Source organism: Rhinatrema bivittatum, chromosome 9 (assembly GCF_901001135.1).
Source record: "Rhinatrema bivittatum chromosome 9, aRhiBiv1.1, whole genome shotgun sequence".
NCBI lineage: Eukaryota > Metazoa > Chordata > Amphibia > Gymnophiona > Rhinatrematidae > Rhinatrema > Rhinatrema bivittatum.
The window spans coordinates 163,121,707-163,143,182 of record NC_042623.1 but is presented as its reverse complement, the minus strand read 5'-3'; the positions used below and the strand labels follow the sequence as shown (position 1 = coordinate 163,143,182).

Below are 21,476 nucleotides of genomic sequence, written 5' to 3'. Positions count from 1 at the left end.
TTGTGTTTTTTGAAAGTGGATGCACTTGTCTGTGCAGTCTCCCAAGTGTTGACTATCTCCATGGAATAAGGAGCGGCCTTGAAGGATGTACACGATAGAAGGATTGAGACCATCCTTAAACAAGCATTTGAAGCAGTGGCTATGACTTTGCAGAAAGCTTCTTGTTGTTCTCTGGTGGTTCGCTCTTGCTTCTCTCTCAGGAGGTCGATGACTCTGGAGTGAATTCCAGGGTACTTATGGAGCCAGCAGCCACCTTTTTGGCAGATGCAGGCTGTGATTTGGTCTGCACCTCAGCCAGAGGGGTGGCTTCGATAATAGCTGCCAGGTGTCGGTTATGGCTGAGAAATTGATCAACCATGCAAACAATCAACCAATGGGAACGGCGATGTCACCGTTCCCATTGGTTAATTGTTTGCGTGTTGGATGTGGGGTGGAGTTATTGGGTATGGGCTTTGCAGGGCCACGTTGTGAACCGGTACGTCATATGTTTTAAGGAAGTAGGGCTTCGTCTTCATTGGTTGCGTGTATGCGTGCTGGTTGTTGGTTGTGAATGGGTACATTGTTATACGTTTTGAGGAAGTAGAGAGAGGGCTTTGTCCTCATTGGTTTGTGTGTATGTGTGTTGGTTTTGGGGCGGAGTAATAGGGTGTGGTTGAATGTGTCCATATAAAGGTTAGTAAAACGCCATTTGGTTACCATCGCCTTGTTCTGATTCGCTGCATTGAGAGACTGACTTTGGTTGGATTGTGTTAGTGTCGTTATACTGAGAAGTAATTTGGAGGATTTGTGAAGGTTGTCTGAAAAGTGAATTTGGAAAATTGTAAAGGTAAGATTGGTCTGTAGTACTATTCTCTTTGTCAACTTGAGCGTTGTGGGAGTGGGTGTTATTTTGTGTACTTTGTTTTTTAATAGGTACACGTGAGCTGGAGTGTGTAATGGAAGACGTGGAGTGATTACATTAAGATGTTCTCAGCATGTTAAAAGTTTATGGAAGGTTAGAATTTATGATATATAAATAACTGTGAGTTATGGTATTCGCACAAAGAACTTCAATTACTTATTTTTATTTTAGGTTGAGGTACAAGCAAATTGGTGAATAATCGCTGCTCTTATCAGAATTTGTGGAGGAAGTGAGTTGTGAATTGAATAAGGCTATTGTGATAATTTTGGGAGGGATTGTTTGTTAACTGAATTTTAATTTGGTCTTTGTAATCGAGGGTTTTGGGAAGAAAGGAGTCGTTGGCTTATTTTTTAAGTCGTTCCTTGAAAAAGTGGTTGGAGGGAGATGCTGATTTATTGTCTGATTTGGGATTGAATCGTCCCCTGAAGAAGCTGAGGCGAAACAAGGATCCTTGTTGGGGCGCAGTGGAGTGTTCCTGTGCAGATATAGGAGAAGATTCTGCATGATAAAATATAGTGGGGCGGAGTGGAGTGTTTTTTGTGAAGATATATGTTAAGAATTAATAGGGTCTTTGCATAAATGTTTTAAAGTAAATGGGTGGTGGTATGTAATCAGCGAGGAATTAAGCATGATTATGCTGAGATACATTAAATGGTGGGTATAACCTTTAGATCTGTGTAGAGGGTTGATATATTCAGATTTTATTGGGTGGGGAGCGTCTGAGGTATGAATGAGTATGTTTGTAGAAGGGATATTAAGATTTTGATTCTGAATTGTTAACAACTTTTGGTGCTATTGTGGGGTAGTGAAATATTGCTACCGGGGTCATGCTATTATGCACATGTTTTGTATTGATGTATCATCTATATAAATAAAAATGTAAATGTTTGTTTGTTCAAAATCTTAAATCTCCGAAAGTTCTTCACCTATTGCTTTGACATTTTGACACAACGTTGCATTCGAATACGCGCGTGTTTTTATATACCTATATTATATAGATGTCACACCTGTGAAGGTAAAAACATGCTTTTTGGGAAAAACAGCGCCATCTGTTGGACGTAAAAGCAACACACGCTACTACAATATAAATGGGCTCTGACCGGACTGCAAATGCGCAGTAGAGAGCAGCTCTACCGCACATCTGCGGACCATAGAGCTCTGCGCTATGTGCTGGGTGTCACAGAAGGGAGGAGAAAAGGGCAGACGAGTCGCCACTCCGAGAAACGGCTCAGCCCGTTCCTCCGACTCTGGTGCCGACTGAGTCCTTAGACCTTCTCAAGATCCCCAAAGTAGATTCAGCGGTCACGGTGGTGATAAAACATACCACTATCCCCATGATGGGGGGGCACAGCCCTTAAGGATATCCAGGATCGGAAATTGGAGGTCGTATTAAAGCGCATTTTTTGAAGTTTCAGCACTGGGCGTCCAGGTGGCCGCTTGTAGCAGTCTCATGCAGAGGGCCACGCTCCGCTGGGTCCAACAATTGCTTACGGCCCAGGACCTTCCGCCGGGGGATGCGGAACAGGCCAACCGGATGGAGGCTGCGGTCGCCTACACGGCGGATGCCTTGTATGATCTCCTGTGGACTTCGGCTCGCACTATGTCCTCTGCTGTGTCCGCCAGGAGGTTACTCTGGCTTCGTCACTGGGCGGCGGATGCATCCTCTAAGGTGCGTCTGGGTTCCTTTCCCTTCAGGGGGAAATTGTTGTTTGGCGATGAGCTCGAGCAGCTCATTAAGGACTTAGGAGATAATAAGGTTTATAAGTTACCGGAGGACAAGCCCAGGCAATCTCGCCCCTTTGGGAATTCAAGGGGTCGGTTTCGGGGCCAACGTAGTTTCCGGATGGGGAGAAGGGGGCTCCTTCTCCCAGAGGCAACAGACTTCTCGGTTCCCGTCTTGGTCGCATTCCTTTCGCAGCAGACGGCCACAATGTTCGGGAGCATCTCATACCTTCACCCCCAATAAGAGAGTGCAATGAAGTCACGCAGGCCCATTCTACCGTTCCGCGAATCGGGGGTCGACTGTCCCTATTTTGGGAGGAATGGGTCAAAATAATCTCAGACCAGTGGGTTCTAGATGTTATAAGTCACGGTTACGTTTTGGATTTTGCATGACAGCTCCGAGATCTGTTCCTTGTATCGCCTTGCGGACCTCTGGCAAAACAACAAGTGATTGCTCAGACGTTGGATCGTCTTCAGACGCTGGGGGCGGTGATCCCGGTTCCACCTGCCGAGCGACGAACCGGCCGGTACTCCATTTACTTCGTGGTCCCGAAGAAGAAAGGGACGTTCAGGACAATCCTGGATTTGAAGCAGGTCAACAGGGCTTTGCACGTTCCGCGTTTTCACATGGAGACGTTTTCACATGGAGACGCTAAGGTCTGTTATTGCGGCCGTCCACAAGGGAGCATTTTTGGCTTCTTTGGACCTAACCGAGGCGTATCTCCATATTGGAATTCAGGAGCATCATCAGCGGTTCCTCAGGTTCATGGTGCTTGGGGACCATTATCAGTTTTGCGCACTTCCGTTCGGGTTGGCGACAGCCCCCAGAATTTTCACCAAGGTTTTGGTGGTAGTAGCGGCTTCTCTTCGTCATCAAGGGATATTGGTACATCCTTATCTGGACGATTGCCTCATTTGGGCCAAGTCAGAAGCTCTGTGCAAGCGAGCGGTTCGGTCAGTGGTGGACCAACTACAGAAATTAGGTTGGGTAATCAACTTTGCCAAGAACCATCTAAACCCAACCCGGCAACTGGAATTCCTGGGAGCCCAATTCGATACTTCACTGGGCAAGGTGTTTCTTCCCCACCAATGGATTGTCAATCTAATGGATCAGGTACGGAACCTGTTGGAGCTACCGTTGCCTACGTCCTGGGGTTATTTGCAGGTAATTGGATATATGGCGTCCAACCTGGAAATGGTTCCTTGGGTGTTTGCTCATATGCGACCTCTGCAGAGGGCACTACTGTCCCGCCGGGATCCCAGGTCAGAGGACTACGACATGCCTTTGCCCTTGTTGGAACCAGCCCAGGCCAGCTTCATGTGGTGGCTGATTCCGGACCATCTTCTTCAGGGGGTGGAATTAGAGCCCCCACATTGGATTGTGGTGGATGCCAGCCTATCAGGGTGGGGAGCAGTATGTCAGTCCCGGGCAGTACAGGGACATTGGTTCCCTCGGCAAGCCACTTGGTCCATCAATCGCTTGGAGACCAGGGCGGTTCGTCTGGCTTTGCGTCAACTCCTCCCGTTAGTGCACCGTCGGGCAGTGCGAGTTCTATCAGACAACGCGACCACCGTGGCTTACATAAACAGGCAGGACGGCACAAGAAGTCGCCCGGTGGCGGCTGAGGCGGCCTTGTTGATGGCATGGGCGGAACAACATCTGGACCGCATCGCGGTGTCCCATATCGCAGGAGTGGACAATGTCCAGGCACATTTTATCAGTCGACAACATCTGGACCCCGGAGAGTGGGAACTGTCGGCAGAGGCGATGCACCTCATAATTCGACGTTAAGAACATAAGAACATAAGAAAATGCCATACTGGGTCAGACCAAGGGTCCATCAAGCCCAGCATCCTGTTTCCAACAGTGGCCAATCCAGGCCATAAGAACCTGGCAAGTACCCAAAAACTAAGTCTATTCCATGTAACCATTGCTAATGGCAGTGGCTATTCTTTAAGTGAACTTAATAGCAGGTAATGGACTTCTCCTCCAAGAACTTATCCAATCCTTTTTTAAACACAGCTATACTAACTGCACGAACCACATTCTCTGGCAACAAATTCCAGAGTTTAATTGTGCGTTGAGTAAAAAAGAACTTTCTCCGATTAGTTTTAAATGTGCCCCATGCTAACTTCATGGAGTGTCCCCTAGTCCTTCTACTATCCGAAAGAGTAAATAACCGATTCACATCTACCCGTTCTAGACCTCTCATGATTTTAAACACCTCTATCATATCCCCCCTCAGTCGTCTCTTCTCCAAGCTGAAAAGTCCTAACCTCTTTAGTCTTTCCTCATAGGGGAGTTGTTCCATTCCCCTTATCATTTTGGTAGCCCTTCTCTGTACCTTCTCCATCGCAATTATATCTTTTTTGAGATGCGGCGACCAGAATTGTACACAGTATTCAAGGTGCGGTCTCACCATGAAGCGATACAGAGGCATTATGACATTTTCCGTTTTATTCATCATTCCTTTTCTTATAATTCCCAACATTCTGTTTGCTTTTTTGACTGCCGCAGCACACTGAACCGATGATTTCAATGTGTTATCCACTATGACACCTAGATCTCTTTCTTGGGTTGAAGGGGGATTCCACGCTTGGACTTGATGGCGACGCGGTTGAACACCAAGGCGGCTCGTTTCTTCAGCCGAAGGCGAGAACACAGTTCAGAAGGGGGTGGATGCGCTCGTGCTCCCGTGGCCTCCGCACATCCTCCTTTATGTATTTCCCCCGTGGCCTCTGGTGGGAAAAGTGTTAAGACGCATAGAATACCACCAGGGTCTGGTGATTCTGGTGGCCCCGGAGTGGCCAAGAAGCCGTGGTTCGTGGATCTGATCAACCTAGCTGTGGACGGACCCCTGCGCCTCGGTCACATTCCGAATCTTCTCCATCAGGGTCCGGTATTTTTCGATCTGGCAGATCACTTTTGTCTAGCGGCTTGGCTTATGAGCGGAGACAACTGAGAAAGAAAGGGTACCCTTAAGCGGTGATTTCTACTCTCCTTCGGGCTCTCAGATCTTCGACTTCGCTTACCTATGCTAGGGTTTGGAAGGTATTTGAATCCTGGTGCATTGGCATACAACTGTCCCCGTGTACGGCTTCCTTGTGTCATATTCTCATGTTTTTGCAGGAAGGTTTGAAGAAGGGTTTGGCGTACAGCTCTCTTCGGGTTCAGGTAGCAGCTCTGGGCTGTCTGAGGCAAGGTTGATGGTTCTTCGCTTGCATGTCACCCTGATGTTGCGCGTTTTCTACGCGGAGTTCGGAATTTGCGTCCCCCCCATGAGGGCTCCGTGCCCATCCTGGAGTTTGAATTTGGTTCTCCGTGGTCTCTGCGCTTCCCCGTTTGAGCCTCTTAGGAGAACCACCTTGAAGGATTTGACTCTCAAGACAGTATTCCTGGTGGCCATTTCGTTCGCACGCCGCGTTTCGGAACTTCAGGCTCTTTCGTGCAGGGAACCGTTCTTGCGTATTTCTGAGTCCGGAGTATCTTTACGCACAGTACCTTCTTTCTTGCCTAAGGTGGTATCAGCCTTCCATGATAATCAGACGGTGGAATTACCCTCCTTTACGGAGGAGGAGATCCAGTCTTCTCGAGGTCGGGATTTGAAGCGTTTGGATGTCTGTCGAGTACTCCTGCGGTACCTGGAGGTGACTAATGAGTTTCGAAGGTCGGATCACTTGTTTGTGTTGTGGTATGGGCCCAAGAAGAGTCTTCAGGCATCCAAGACGACTATTGCCCGCTGGTTGAAAGGCGTGATCGCGTCCACTTACATTGGCTGCGGAAGGGCTGTTCCTGAGGGGCTCAAGGCTCACTCTCTGCGTTCTCAGGCGGCTTCGTGGGCTGAAAGCAAGTTTGTGTCTTGCCAGGAGATTTGCAGGGCGGCCACTTGGAAGTCATTGCATACATTTGCCAAGCATTATCGCTTGGATGTTCGTGGTCCACCGACAGAGTCATTTGGGAGCAGCGTGCTTCGAGCGGGACTCTCTGGGTCCCACCCCATTTAAGGCGGCTTGGGTACATCCCAGCAGTCTGGACTGATCCTGGTACGTACAGGGAAAGGAAAATTAGTTTCTTACCTAATAATTTTCGTTCCTGTAGTACCAAGGATCAGTCCAGATGCCCGCCCAGGTAGGTTACGGGAGAGTCCGCTCGTGTCTGTTCCTACTGTTGCTGCTGTTTTTTCTTATGTTGCAGTTACTCTGATTGAAGAGCGTCGTTATACGTGATGGTTCGTTGTTACAGGCAAGTGTTACAGGATTTCTGGAACTTGAGAGATAGGTTTGCTTGTTTTTTTAGGGCAGTAGGCCGCCTTGATCTAGTCATTGGTTGGGTTCTAAACTGTTTATTATTCAGCGGAAGGGTATGATTCTATATATATATTGCTTTTGCTTTGATATCCTTTATACTGAGGGATCGAAGGCAGCACACCAGTATATCTAGGGGGTGCTTTTCAGCTTTTCTCTGACTCCATCTGCTGGAGGGGAGGCATAACCCAGCAGTCTGGACTGATCCTTGGTACTACAGGAACGAAAATTATCAGGTAAGAAACTAATTTTCCTTTTGTCGACTCACCCCCAAGAACAGGAGATAGAGGCCTCTCTCTTTTTTTATATCAGAGTTGAGTCAAAATCACAACAGATCAGTGGGTCCTGGGGGTGATACGAAAAGGATATGCACTGGAGTTTCACAGTGTTCCTTGGGACGTGTTCATGGTGTCTCCCTGCCGCTCCCTACAGAAAAAGCAGGTGGTGGAGTGTACATTATCAATTCTCCTCAGCCTGAGGGCTGTGGTTCCAGTGCCCACATCTCAAGAAAATACGGGTCGATATTCCATCTATTTCATTGTACCCAAGAAGGAGGGCTCCTTTCATCCCATCCTGGACCTCAAAGGGGTCAACAGTCATTTACGGGTGACTCATTTTTGCATGGAAACATTGCGTTCTTTGATAATGGCCGTGCAGTTGGGGGAATTTCTGACCTCCCTGGACTTGTCCAAGGTGTATCTACATATTCCCATCCAACTAGAGCTCCAATGTTTTCTGCGATTCGCGATTTTGGGATGCCATTAGCAGTTTTGGGCGCTGCCTTTTGGTCTGGCCACTGCTTCCAGAACCTTTTCCAAGGTAGTGGTTACGGCAGAGTTGAGAAAGTATGGGATCCTAGTACACCCGTATCTGAATGAGTGGCTGATTCATGCCAAGTCTCTGGGAGAGAGCGGACTGGTGTTTCTTGTGGTGATTTGTGCTATGCAGGCCTTGTCTTGTTGGGAGCCATTCCCTGGAGTGACTCCAGGGGCGGTACAACTGCGTACTGTTCCTTCCATTTTGTGAAAAGTGGTCACTGATTTTCACTTGAATCTGTGCATTTCCCTGCTGACCCTGGATAGGGAAAGAGATGTGGAGGAATATCGCCTGTTGCGGCCCTTGGATGTTGAGACATATTGTCAGGTATTTGGAAGTTTCTGAGTCTTTCTGGAAGACGGATTGCCTGGTTGTCCTCCATGGTGATGGGAAACAAGGATAACCGGCTTCGTGGGCTGCAATAGCGTGCTGGATTAAGGAGGTAATCACGGCCACGTATGTGGATGCCGAAAAGCCGTTACTTAGCCAGGTGAGAGCTCTTTTCACTAGGACTCAGGCACTGTCATGGGTGGAGGTTAGATTGCTATCTTCCGTCGATGTTTGCCAAGCTGCGACATGGTCCTCCTTACACATTTTTTCCAGGTATTATCGTCTGGATGTGCAGGCCCGGGAGGACACAGCCTTTGCACATGCGATTTTGACAGGACCGCGGGCAGTCTCCCACCCTTTTCAGGAGTAGCTTGGGTATATCCCATTGGCTCTGAATTCATCTATCTGGGTGCTAGGAAATGAGAAATTACTACTTACTTGATAATTTTGTTTTCCTTAGCCCTGACAAATGAATTCAGCTTCCTTCCCTTGGCTGCTGAAGAATTATTATGGTCCTCCTGCATATTGCAGGGTTTTCTGGTATGTGTTAGTCCAGTCCCTATACTAGTATTTATGCATTTCTTGTCTGAGCTCAGTGTTTCCTGTTGGCTGATTATTGAATTGGTTATCTGTTTCTTAATCAAGTTTTTGTTAGTCTGTCCACAGTTGCTTTTGAAGAGAATACTGGCAGGCTGATGTCATTGCAGGGTTATATATACTGTGATGTCATCTTTGCTCTGTCTCCATCTGCTGGTAGAAGTGTATAACCCACTGGTTCTGAATTCATCTGTCAGGGCTAAGGAAAACAAAATTATCAGGTAAGTAGTAATTTCTCAATACAAAAGCCCTAGTTAAGAAGCTAGCAGTGGGTGGATTAGTTTACCAGTGCTTTTTGTGTCTAGATTACTAAATCTAAAGTCTCATCTGATTTCAGTTCCCAGGGTTTCAAATGTGGAGCTGACTGGACCAGAGTTATTTTTAGGTAAGAAATTAACTTTGAGCAGTATATCAAGGGGCCTAATACATTCTGGGAGAGAAGCAAGGGGTAGAGACAGAATGCTTCTCTGCAGTGAAAACACATCCAGTTCCAATAGAGGTCATGTAGTTTGTCACAAACATGTGGTAAGGTCAATTTTACTGCTTTTAAGCTTGCCTTTAAACATAAGAACTGAAAACTTTAATCAGACGAGTTCCATCCAGGCTAGTACTTCCTATCTGTGGCAAGCAGCCGATGCTTAGGGGATGTGTTTAAAAAATCAAAAGGCATGTGTAGAATTGTCCATCCACTTCCATATACCCTTCCAGTTTTTAGCTGTTGCCCCTTTTGGATGTAAGAAATTGGAGGTAACCTCCCTAATATGTTAAATGATTTGTGATTGAACTATCTTTTATAAATGTCTTTAATACCTTTTAGAGCTCACTTTTTACGGGAAATTTGATATTGGCCTGGTTCTTAGTAGTTCTTAGATATTTGAATCTAGGGAAAAATCTGAGAGTAAGCTGCTAAAGTGCAGCTAATGTACTCTGAAAATAATTTTTTTTTTTTTCGTGCATATTGATCTGAAAATTGGATAAATATGTGAGACCGAATATCCAGATGGCAGATGAAATTTTTTTTATACTTGAAAGTTTTATTATGGTTCACATAACAAAATACAGGTAACAGAATACCAAAACTAGCAATTATAACATATCAATCCTTCCACACTGATACATGCATATCGCAGGACTTTAGAAAAAAAATCATGCCAAATAACTAGAGTAACCAAGATAAAGTAGTCCTTAGAAAGAATAAAAGGCATGTATATCACTCACCATTTTCATGCATGGAAGCAGATCATAACTGGTAATCTACAAGTGCATACTGAACCTTAAACATTTCAACGGAATCAACATTACCCAAATCCAGTAACAGCCCACCCCTCTCCAGCCAATGAAATTTAATGTAGACAAGTGCAAAGTGATGCATTTAGGAATAAGTAATCCAAACTATATTTACACGATATTAGGTTCCATATTAGTAATTATCACTGAGGAAAAGGATCTAGGGTCATCATGGACAATATGTTGAAAAACTCAGCTTAGTGTACAGTGGTAGTCAAAAGACCAGAGTATTACGAATTATTAGGAAACGAATGGAGAATGTCATACCTCTGTAGCACTCCATGGTGCAACTGTACCTAGAGTTCTGTGTGCAGTTCTGATCATTGCATCTCAAAAAGGGTATAGCAGAACTTGAAAAGATACAAAGAAGGGTGTTCAAAATGATAAAGGTAATGGAATGGCTCCCCTATGAGAAAAGGCTAAAGATGTTAAAGCTCTTCAGCATGGAAAAGAGACGGCTGAGGGGGTAGATATGATAGGGGTCTGTGAAATCATGAGTGGAATAGAACAGGTAAATGTGAATGGATTGTTTACTTTTTCAAAAAAGGAAAGATTAAGGGGCACTCCATGAAGTTTCTAAGCAGCACATTTAAAACAAATTATAGAAAATATTTTTTCACTCAACGCACAATTAAGCTTTGCAATAAAGACAGCATAGTTGGGTTTATAAAAGGATTGGACAAGCTCATAGAGGAAGACTTCTTAAACTGTTATTAACCAGATAGGCTTAGGGCAAAGCCACCTCTTACCATTGGCAGCATGGATTCTTTCTATTGTTTGAGATCCTGCCAAGTACTTATGACCTGGATTAGCCACTGTTGGAAAGAGGGTAGTAGTGAGCTTAATGGACTCTTGGTCTGACTCAGTATGGCAGTTCTTATGTTGTAGATTTCAGTAGCTATCTATCTTAAGGTGTAATAACCTGTCTTCTGTGACATGATTTCTCAGCCCAGATGGAAATTATGTGACTGCAGGCTCAGCTGATGGAACGCTCTACTTCTGGAGTGTATTGACCGGAAAAGTGGAACGTATGCTTACAAAGCATCAGACAGATCATGGAGTGAGGTGAGCTCTGAAGAATTTGTGATAGAATCTTTGAGAAACTGGATATGAGAATAGAGGAGAGTGAGAGAGAGAGAAGTCCACAAAGAGAGTAGTAACTATTTTATACTACTTGTGAAGGGAGGAATAATAGTAAATAGAAACTGTCTTTGTGGGGGAAAAGGATAGTGGCCATGTTAGCCTGATAGTGTTTGGGTGAAGTAATTCAAGGAATTTGTGAGCACAATTGATTTTTCCTGATTGAGGTATGAAGAATTGATGGTATGTGTGAAGATTGGATAATAGTACACACTGTGGGGCGGATTTTAAGAGCCCTGCTCGCCTAAATCTGCCCAAATCCGGGCGGATTTAGGCGAGCAGGGCCCTGCGCGCCGGTGCGCCTATGTTCAATAGGCCTACCGGCGCGCGCAGACCCCGGGACTCGCGTAAGTCCCGGGGTTTGGCGAGGGGAGCGTATCGGGGGGGCGGGCCCAAGCCGCGCGGCGTTTAGGGGGCGTGTCGGCAGCGTTTTGGGGGCGGGCCCGGGGGCGTGGTTGTGGTCCGGGGGCGTGGCTGCGCCCTCCGGACCCGCCCCCAGGTCGCGTCCCGGCCCGCTGGCGAGCCGGGACAAAGGTAAGGAGGGGGTTTAGACAGGGCCGGGCGGGTGGGTTAGGTAGAGGAAGGGAGGGGAAGGTGAGGGGAGGGCGTTAGAGGATTCCCTCCGAGGCCGCTCCGATTTCGGAGCGGCCTCGGAGGGAACGGGGGTAGGCTGCGCGGCTCGGCGCGCGCCGGCTATACAGAATCGATAGCCTTGCGCGCGCCGATCCAGGATTTTAGCGGATACGCGCGGCTACGCACGTATCTACTAAAATCCCGCGTTCTTTTGCTTGCGCCTGATGCGCCAGCAAAAGTACGCCTATTCGCGCGGTCTGAAAATCTACCCCTAAGTGATAACCAAACATAACAAGGGAAACTAGTTATGCAGCCTGCTATATACAATTGATGCCATACACAAAAATTAAAATATTTCTCACCACATTTTTTTGTTAATCTAAATGTTTATCAAACTGTGTGCATTCAAAAATAGCACCAAAACAAAGTTTTAGTATACAGATTTTTAACATGTTAAATCAATTGACTTCTGAATTCATAAAATAAGTAAAGAGGCCAGACAGTCATCAATAACCATTTCCTTAAATGATATATCTGGTATTTAATGGTATTAAAGTAATAAACATGCCATCATATTGCATGAAATAAGACCTTAGATGTGAAGAAAACAGGGATAGCCATTGTAACGTGAATATGACAGTCCTTTTTCAGAATTTGCATAGAAAAATGTTCAGGTGGGACATAGGTTTGTTTCCTCTACTCATCCTACATTACTTCCATTCTTGTTAGTTAATATTCCTGGTTCCTTATTGTTATGTCTGCTCGATCAACCATTGACGTGCTGTCTTCATGGGCAAGCAGGATATTCCCTGTACGTACCCGGATCAGTCCTGAGTTTATTCATCCCTGCAGCAGGTGGAGACAGAAAGTTTCACTGACACTGACTCTTGGTCACTGCAGTGAAGACACCGCCCACGGGGAGGAGCCCCATGGGGAACTGCAGTGTTAGGCTGGAGTTAAGAAACCACACAGTAAGGATGGAGGCTTTAATGTACTACTGTAATAATGATGTAGGCAGGTGTAGGCACTGAGGTCCGCGAAGTGCCAATACGTTCAACCGGCCCCGGATGTTGAATTTCACCAAGATGGTATGATAGGCAGTAGCCCGCAGTCCGGCAATGCCGTAGCTGGTAGGTAAAGTTGGAGCACCGGATCATAGAGGTACTCACAGGAAAAGGTGACCTCCTGGTGGTGGTGTAGAGGGATCGAAGTCCGAGGTGCAGGATACCTGAGATAGGCCCTCAAGGAGCGAGTGCCTGAAGTCCGATATCCTGTAAGGTAGAAAGAGAGAGAGACCCCCGAGAAGCAGTTGTCTTTGTTAGTGAAACCCCCGAAGGGAAGATGGAAGCGAGAGACCCTCGAGGAGCGGGTTTCTAGAGCTTCTGAGGAGCGAGGCCCTTGGAGCGAAGCAGCGTCTAAGCGAACAGCTTAGAGCGGTCAGAGCAGCTTAAACTGAAGTCTTTGCTAACTCGATTTGGTATCGGAAGTGGAGGCTAGATATACCCGAAGGTACTGACGTCATGTGGTGGGGATGCCCCTGAGGTTCCCGCCATGATGTGTATTTGAGTGCAGGAGCTGTGTGCACGCCCTAGGAGGCCACGGGAGTGAGCATGGCAGACTGGGACACCCATGCTCGTTTGGAGACGCCGAGGCCCCGGTACCGGAGGCAGCCATCTTGCCCAAGGAGGAGGAGAGAGGATTAAAAGAGGTAAGACAGAGTGGTCGCAGCCGTCTGTGACCGGGCGCAACAGTACCCCCCTTCAAAGGGCCCCCTCCAAGACCTCTTCCAGGTGGTCTGGGCTTATGTGAATGTGCCAGATGGAACTGACGTAGCATTTCTTTATCTGTAATGTTGGCCAGCGGTTCCCAGGAGTTCTCTTCTGGACCATAGTTCTCCCATGAGATGAGATACTCCCATGTCTTGCCCTTTTTACGTACATCAAGGATGTCGTCCACGGCATATTCTATGTCATCTTCTGTATCCAGGCTGGTAGGTTCTGGGACTCTCTTGGAGAATTCAGAGAGCTTCACTGGCTTTCGTAAGAATACATGAAATGCATTGTGTATCTTCATAGTTGGTGGCAGTCATAGACTGTATGTAAGGTTACCTAATCGTCGAAGAACGGTGAAGGGTCCCACATACCGAGGAGCAAATCTTGTTGAGGGAAGCTTAAGTCGAAGATACTTGGTACTTAACCAGACCTTGTCTCCAAGCTTGAACTGTGGTGCCTTTTGATGATGAGTGTCATAAATTCTCTTTGCCTTTTGCCCAGCCTTGAGAAGAAGCTCTTTCGTCTGTTTCCAGATTTGGGCTAACTCTGCTGCGGTAGCTTGAGCAGCAGGAGAGGCTACTGATAGTGGAATAGGCAAAGGAGGTAACTGTTGTCTTCCATAGACGAGCTGGAAAGGGGAAGACCCAATTGAAGTAGCAAGATGCGAATTGATGGCAAACTCAGCCCAAGGCAATAATTCAGCCCAGTCGTTCTGTCTAGAATTGACACAGGATCGCAGAAATTGTTTCAACGTTCTATTCATCCTCTCAGTTTGACCATTAGACTGGGGTTGGTATGCAGAGGTTAAGTCCAAGGAGATATCAAACTTTTGACACAATGCTCTCCAAAATCTTGCAGTATATTGCACTCCTCTGTCAGATAGGATAAGCTTAGGCATCCCATGAAGTCGAAAGATGTGTTTGATAAAAAGCTTTACTAATTCAATAGCAGAGGGTAGTCCTGGTAGTGCTACAAAGTGTGCCATTTTCGAGAACCGGTCAACCGTGACCCATTTGGTGGTATTCACGTTGGATGACGGTAGGTCCACTACGAAGTTGGTGGCTATCTGTGTCCACAGTTCTTCCAGCGGTGGTAGAGGCTGTAATAGACCCCATGGATGCCCGGGTGCTGGTTTTTGCTTGGCACAAACAGTACAGGAACTCACATATGCTTGTACATCCTTGGTTGGCCACCAATAATATCTTTGCAACATGGCAAGGGTACAACTCTGTCCTGGACGGCCTGCTAGATGGGAATCATGTGCCCACTTGAACAGTTTTTTTCTTAAATTCTTGGCCACCACCGTCCTCCCGGCAGTACTGTGTGAGTGGCTGCGAGGACCACTCTCTCGGGATCGATGATATGATGGGGTTCATCCTGTGTCCTGTGGGGAGAAGGATCGTGATAGGACAACTGCCCGAGTGTTTTTCTCTCCAGGACGATATTTCAGCAGAAAATCAAATCTGTTGAAAAACAGAGACCATATTGCTTGACGGTGGTTGAGTCATTGAGCATGTTGAAGGTACTCCAGATTCTTGTGATCGGTGTACACAACTATTTGATGCTGTGCGCCTTCTAGCCAAGGACGCCACTCTTCAAAAGCCAGCTTGATCACGAGAAGCTCCTTATCTCCTATCCCATAATTTCTTTCAGCAGGCGAGAAGCGCCTTGAGAAGAAGGAGCAGAGATGAAGTACGTTGGATTCGCTGTACTGACTTAGTACTGCCCCTACGTCCACGTCAGTGGCATCGACCTCTACGATGAAGGGTCGGTGAGGATCAGGATGGTGGAGGCATGGCTTTTTCTGAAAAACCTCTTTGAGTGTGAGAAAGGCGGAAATAGCTTCTGGAGACCAATTGGCAGTATTGGCTCCTTTCCTAGTCATAGCAGTTAGAGGAACCATCAGTGAAGAAAAGTTCTTAATGAAGGATCGGTAGTAATTGGTGAAGCCCAAAAAGCGACGCAGTGCCTTTAGGCCTGTGGGTTGAGGCCAGTTCTGGATGCTCTCAAGTTTCTTGGGGTCCATATGAAACCCACTCTTTGTTTGAAACGATGTATCCCAGAAAGGGTACGGACTCTTTGTGGAATTTGCACTTTTCTAGTTTGGCATATAGGTGGTACTCACGCAGGTGTCTTAGGACTTTCTTAACATCCTCCTGATGACTCTTTAGATCTTGGGAAAAGATCAGTATATCATTGAAATATACTACCACACACTGATAGAGTAGTTCTCACAGGACAAGCAGGATGGTAGTCCTCACATATGGGTGACATCATCAGGATGGAGCCTAATCACGGAACACTTTTGTCAAAGTTTCTAGAACTTTGACTGGCACCTACTGGGCATGCCCAGCATAGCACCAACCCTGCATCCAGCAGGGTCCCCCTTCAGTCTTCTTTTTTCCACACAGCAGTAGCCACACGATTAAGGAGCTCTCTAGAGATTCCTGACAGGGATTTTCCTCACTGAACTTCTTTAAAATTTTTACCCCATAGGGGTTCTCCTATCAATATCCGTACTCCATGGTCGAAAGGTAAGGCTTTACCCTAATTGCGGTCGATTCCCATTGAGATTTCCCTTCGGGGCTTACCGGCCATCGACCGCACCACAGCTAAAATTTTTGTTGGAGTCATGGCGTCGGGTTTTTGTCGGTGCCCCGACTGTTCTCACACAGTGTCTGTCACTGACCCACACGAGGTCTGTGTTATGTGCTTGGGGTCCGACCATGATGTCTTAACTTGCACCAAATGTGCCCAAATGACACCGAAAGGTTGTAAGGCTCGTTTAGGGAAAATGGAGTTTCTCTTTCAGCCAAAAAATCCGACTCAATCGATAGCTTCGACTTTGTCCGAGCCGGTACCATCGACCTCTCGCTAGCACCGGGACACCGCTGCTGCCCGACCGGCATCAACTATTCCAAAGATGTCGATTCCCTCCTTGCTTCCTCAAGAAAAGGACCGGGGGAGATCATCGTGAAAAGTGTCGACACCGTCAACAGCAGGCTCAGTCTTCCAACCTAGGCAAAGCCTCGGTATCGGCGTAGACAGAGCCACCGACAAAGAAGCCCCGTCTAGAAAAGGTCCCAACCTCTTCTGTGACCGGGTCACCGAGGTGTTCCCCCACCTTCAGTGGTGCCGGGATCTGCAATTCCACCTTCACCAGTGGACCCTCTGGCTACGCCAGTGCTGCCTCCCGCTCCGGAGCCGGGATTCCATGCCCCAGGCTTCCATGAGGAATTGGATCGGATGATCCAAGAGGCCATCGATAAAGCACTTCAGGGCTTCCAGCCTCCATCGATGCCGGTACCGGTCCCCAAGCCGGTCACCGATCCGATTCCCATAGCCCTCGCACCGCTACTGGAAAGACTGGATGCGTTGATTGGTGCCCTGCCATCGATGGAACCGAGAGCACCGGTACCTCCGGTGCCTTCTACACCGATTCCATTATCATTGGATGATGAGGAATCACAGATACCCATTCCACCATCTGGCATTTTTCCACCGACTCGTCCATCGATGTCACCGGATCCTTCGGTGCCTCCATCGATGCCGTCTGTGCCGCCACCGATGCCTAGACCTGGTCCTTCAGGATTAGCACCACTGCTCCTTACTGGAGACCCACTAAGTGCTGGAGATCAGAACTATGATCCTTGGACCGATGACACATCCCAAGATACAGATCTACCATCAGAGCCCTCTCCCCCAGATGAAAGACGACGTTCTCCACCAGAAGATCTGTCTTTCATTAATTTCACCAAGGAAATGTCTGAAACCATTCCTTTTCAACTTCAGACAGAAGAGGACTGTAGGCACAAGATGCTGAAGGTACTCCAGTTTCTTGATGCTCCTAAGGAAATCATGTCTATCCCTATTCATGAAATCCTACTTGATCTCCTGAAGAGAAACTGGGAACACCCATGTTCGTCCCATCTGTCAACCTCAAGACAGATGCCACCTATCTTGTGCAGTCAGCTCCTGGGTTCCAAAAATCTCAACTGGATCATCACTCTGTTGTTGTTGAGTCAGCCTAGAAGAAGGCACGACGTTCAAAATCTCATTCATCCATACCTCCAGGGAAGGAACAAAAATCCCTGGATGCTTTTGGAAGGCGTGTCTTCCTTGGCTCCAATGCTCATATCTCGCATTGCCTCTTACCAGTTATACATGACTCAGTATAATAGAGACCTTTTTAAGAGGATCCAGGATTTCTCTGACTCTTTACCAGAGCAACTCCAGACTCAACTTCATGCTCTAGCTCAAAAAGGTCTGGATGCTGGGAAGCACTAAGTCTGCGCTGCGTATGATATTTTCGACACAGCCTCTAGAGTATCTGCAGCGGGGATTAGTGCAAGAAGATGGGCCTGGCTAAAATCTTCAGATTTAAGACCAGAAGTCCAAGACAGGTTAGCAGATCTTCCCTGTGTGGGGCATAATCTCTTCGGGGAAAAGATCCGAGAGACCGTGGTGCAGTTGATGGACCACCATGAAACATTGCGCCAGCTTTCCTCTGTGCCTTCTGCCCCTAAGAGAACTTTCAGGCGTGACTCTAAGCAGCTGGCCTACAAGCCAAGAAAATTTTATCCTCCGGCTTCTAGAGGACGCCCTTCCAGACCTTACCAAAAAGGACAATACAGGCAGTCTCGGCCTCAAAAGTCTCAGCCAGCTTCTCAGCCTGGACCAGCATCAGGATTTTGACTCCTTCCTAGAGCGTGTAAGCCATCCTCCTCTTCCATCCATACCGGTCGGCGGTCGACTCTGCCACTTCAACAGCGCTTGGCAGACAGTCACCACAGACCAGTGGGTACGCGCAGTAGTCTCTCAAGGTTACCACCTAAATTTCCTGACTGTTCCAGCGGACTCTCCACCTCGGCTGACGTGGAAGACGTCCGACCACTCTCCCTTGCTCAAACAGGAGGTCTCATCCCTCCTCAAATCACGAGCAATAGAACCAGTGCCCCTCTCTCAACAGGGCAGAGGTTTTATCCCCAGTATTTTCTAATACCAAAAAGGTCAGGTGGTGTATGCCCGATACTGGACCTCCATGCCCTAAGCACATTTTTGCAGAAAGAAAAATTCAAAATGGTAACCTTGGGCTCTCTACTTCCTCTGCTACAAAGAGGAGATTGGCTATGCTCTCTAGATCTCCAAGTCGCTTACACACACACATCAATTACTCCTTCTCATCGCAAGTACCTGCGATTCCTGGTCGTCCCTAGTCACTTCCAGTACCGTGTACTACCATTCGGCCTAGCGTCCGCTCCACGAGTATTCACCAAGTGCCTGGTGGTGGTCACAGCCTTCCTCAGGAATCAGGGAGTGAATGTCTACCCTTATCTCGCCGATTGTTGATAAGGGCTCCGACTCAGCAGGGCGTGCTAATCCCTGCGGCTCACTATTCACACTCTGATCTCCCTAGGGTTTCTAATCAACTATCCCAAATCCCAGATAGTTCCATCTCAAACCCTATCCTTTATAGGGGCCGACCTAAACACTATTCAGGCGAAAGCCTTCCTCCCCCAGGATCACGCTTTCACCATAGCATCTCTGGCGCATCACCTACAGACTCGAGTATCTTCAACTGCTCGTCACTTCCTCATACTGCTGGGTCACATGGCATTCTCGGTGCATGTCACTCTGGCCCGCCTAGCTATGAGGGTGATGCAGTGGACCTTAAAAGGTCAGTGGATTCAACCTTGTCAGCCAATGTCCAGCATTATCCAGGTTACCAAACAGCTCCGTCTGTCACTAGCCGGGTGGATGCACCACTCCAATCTCATTCAAGGCCTTCCGTTTCAGGCTCCAGATCCTCAAATTACCTTAACAGACGCATCCAACCTCGGGTGGGTTGCACATGTAGGCGATCTGCAGACTCAGGGATTCTGGTCTCCAGAGGAAGCCAAACACCAGATAAATTTCCTGGAGCTACGGGCGATCAGATATGCCCCCAAGGCTTTTCAGGATTGCCTATCAAACAAAGTCATCCTGATTCAAACCGACAATCAGGTTGCGATGTGGTACTTCAACAAACAAGGGGGAATGAGCTCCTACCTCCTGTATCAGGAAGCTGCACAGATATGGGCGTGGGCCCTTTCCCACTCAATTACCTCAAAGCAACCTACTTGCTGGGAGTGGACAATCTTTGGGTGGACAAGCTGAGCCGCACTTTCCATCCGCACGAGTGGTCTCTCAACCCCATGATAGCGGACACGATATTCCAACGCTGGGGTACCCTTGCATAGACCTCTTTGCGTCGGACCACAACTTCTGTTCTCTCATTCGCACTCACCACTCGCAGCCAAGAGATTGCCTTCGCCCTCTCCTGGGCCAGTGGTCTCCTTTATGCGTGTACCCTCCACTTCCTCTCATTTCAAAGACTCTCGTGAAGCTCTGGCAGGACAAGGGATTAATGATCCTGATAGCTCCCCACTGGCCTCGCCAGGTGTGGTTTCCAATCCTCCAGGACCTTTCAGTACGCCGGCATATTCCTTTGGGGAAGGATCCCCTTCTAATAACTCAGAACGAAGGGTACCTGTGTCACCCCAACTTCCAGGCTCTGTCCCTGACAGCCTGGATGTTGAAAGGTTAATACTCCAACCTTTTAACCTTTCAGAGTCAGTATCCCGAGGCCTGGTGGCTTCACGAAAGCCTTCAACTAGAAGGTCTTATCGTTCTAAATGGAAGAGATTTACGGTCTGGTGCACTTCCATGTCCATAGACCCCCTTCACTTGCTCCACTGCGGGGTTCCTAGACTATCTCTGGCACTTGTCAGAGTTAGGCCTAAAAACTTCCTCTATCAGGGTGCATGTTAGTGCAGTGTCTGCGTACCATAAGGGTATAGGAGATGTCTCCATTTCATGAAAGGCTTGCTCCATCTAAAACCTCCACTGTGCCCTCATGCCCCTGCTTGGGACCTTAATGTGGTTTTGGCACGGCTCATGAAAACCTCCGTTTGAGCCTCTCCACTCTTGTGATCTAAGCTATCTTACTTGGAAGGTAGTTTTTCTTCTTGCGATCACGTCCGCTCACAGTGTTAGTGAGTTGCAGACGTTAGTTACCTACCCGCCTTACACTAAAATTCTGCATGACAGGGTAGTGCTCCGCACTCACCCTAAATTTTTACCGAAGGTAGTGTCGGAATTTCATATTAACCAATCTATTATCCTACCTACCTTTATTCCCAGGCCCCATAGAAACCCAGGAGAACAGTCTTTGCATTCCTAGATTGTAAGCGTGTCGTAGCTTTCTATCTAGAGCGCACGGCAGCCCACAGGAAGTCCACTCAATTGTTTGTTTTTTTTTATGCCATCAAACTTGGAAATCCTGTGGGAAAGCAAACCCTCTCCTCCTGGTTGGCGGACTGCATTTCTTTTTGCTACGAGCAAGCAGGCATTTCGTTACAAGACCGTGTGAAAGCACACTCTATCAGGGCCATGGTGACGTCAGTAGCACACCTCCATTCAGTGCCGCTGGCTGACATTTGTAAGGCTGCGACCTGGAGTTCTCTCCACACATTCGCAGCCCATTATTGCTTAGATAAGGCTGGCAGACAAGGTTCCATCTTCGGCCAGTCTGTTCTACGCAACTTGTTTTCAATTTAATTACCCAACAGCTTTCCACGACCCGTTCAGGATGCCCTCCTAACCAGAATGCCACCCCTGTTGTTGTGCCTGTTGCACGTATTTGGGTGCATTTGGTGCATTGCTCGGGCATCCTCAGCTTGGTACTCACCTATATGTGAAGACTACCATCCTGCTTGTCCTGTGAGAAAGCAGAGTTGCTTACCTGTAACAGGTGTTCTCACAGGACAGCAGGATGTTAGTCCTTACGAAACCTGCCCGCCACCCCGCGGTGTTGGGTTCGTTTACGTTTTCTTATTTTATTTTTTGCACGTACTGTTTGCTATAATACGAGACTGAAGGGGGACCCCTGCTGGATGCAGGGTTGGTGCTATGCTGGGCATGCCCAGTAGGTGCCAGTCAAAGTTCTAGAAACTTTGACAAAAGTGTTCCGTGATTGGGCTCCATCCTAATGA

The 21,476-nt window shown here is 47.6% G+C and overlaps 1 protein-coding gene across 9 annotated transcripts in view; it reads left to right on the top strand.

Moving 5' to 3' along the window:
• The window catches only part of ATG16L1 (autophagy related 16 like 1), a 254,894-nt gene that overhangs the window by 223,280 nt on the left and 10,138 nt on the right, over positions 1–21,476 (top strand). For all 9 annotated transcript variants that reach the window (XM_029617424.1, XM_029617422.1, XM_029617421.1 and 6 more), the window contains 2 exons: positions 9,009–9,056; positions 10,907–11,023. In XM_029617424.1, coding sequence (XP_029473284.1) covers positions 9,009–9,056; positions 10,907–11,023 — 165 coding nt within the window. The remainder of the gene's footprint in view (positions 1–9,008; positions 9,057–10,906; positions 11,024–21,476) is intronic.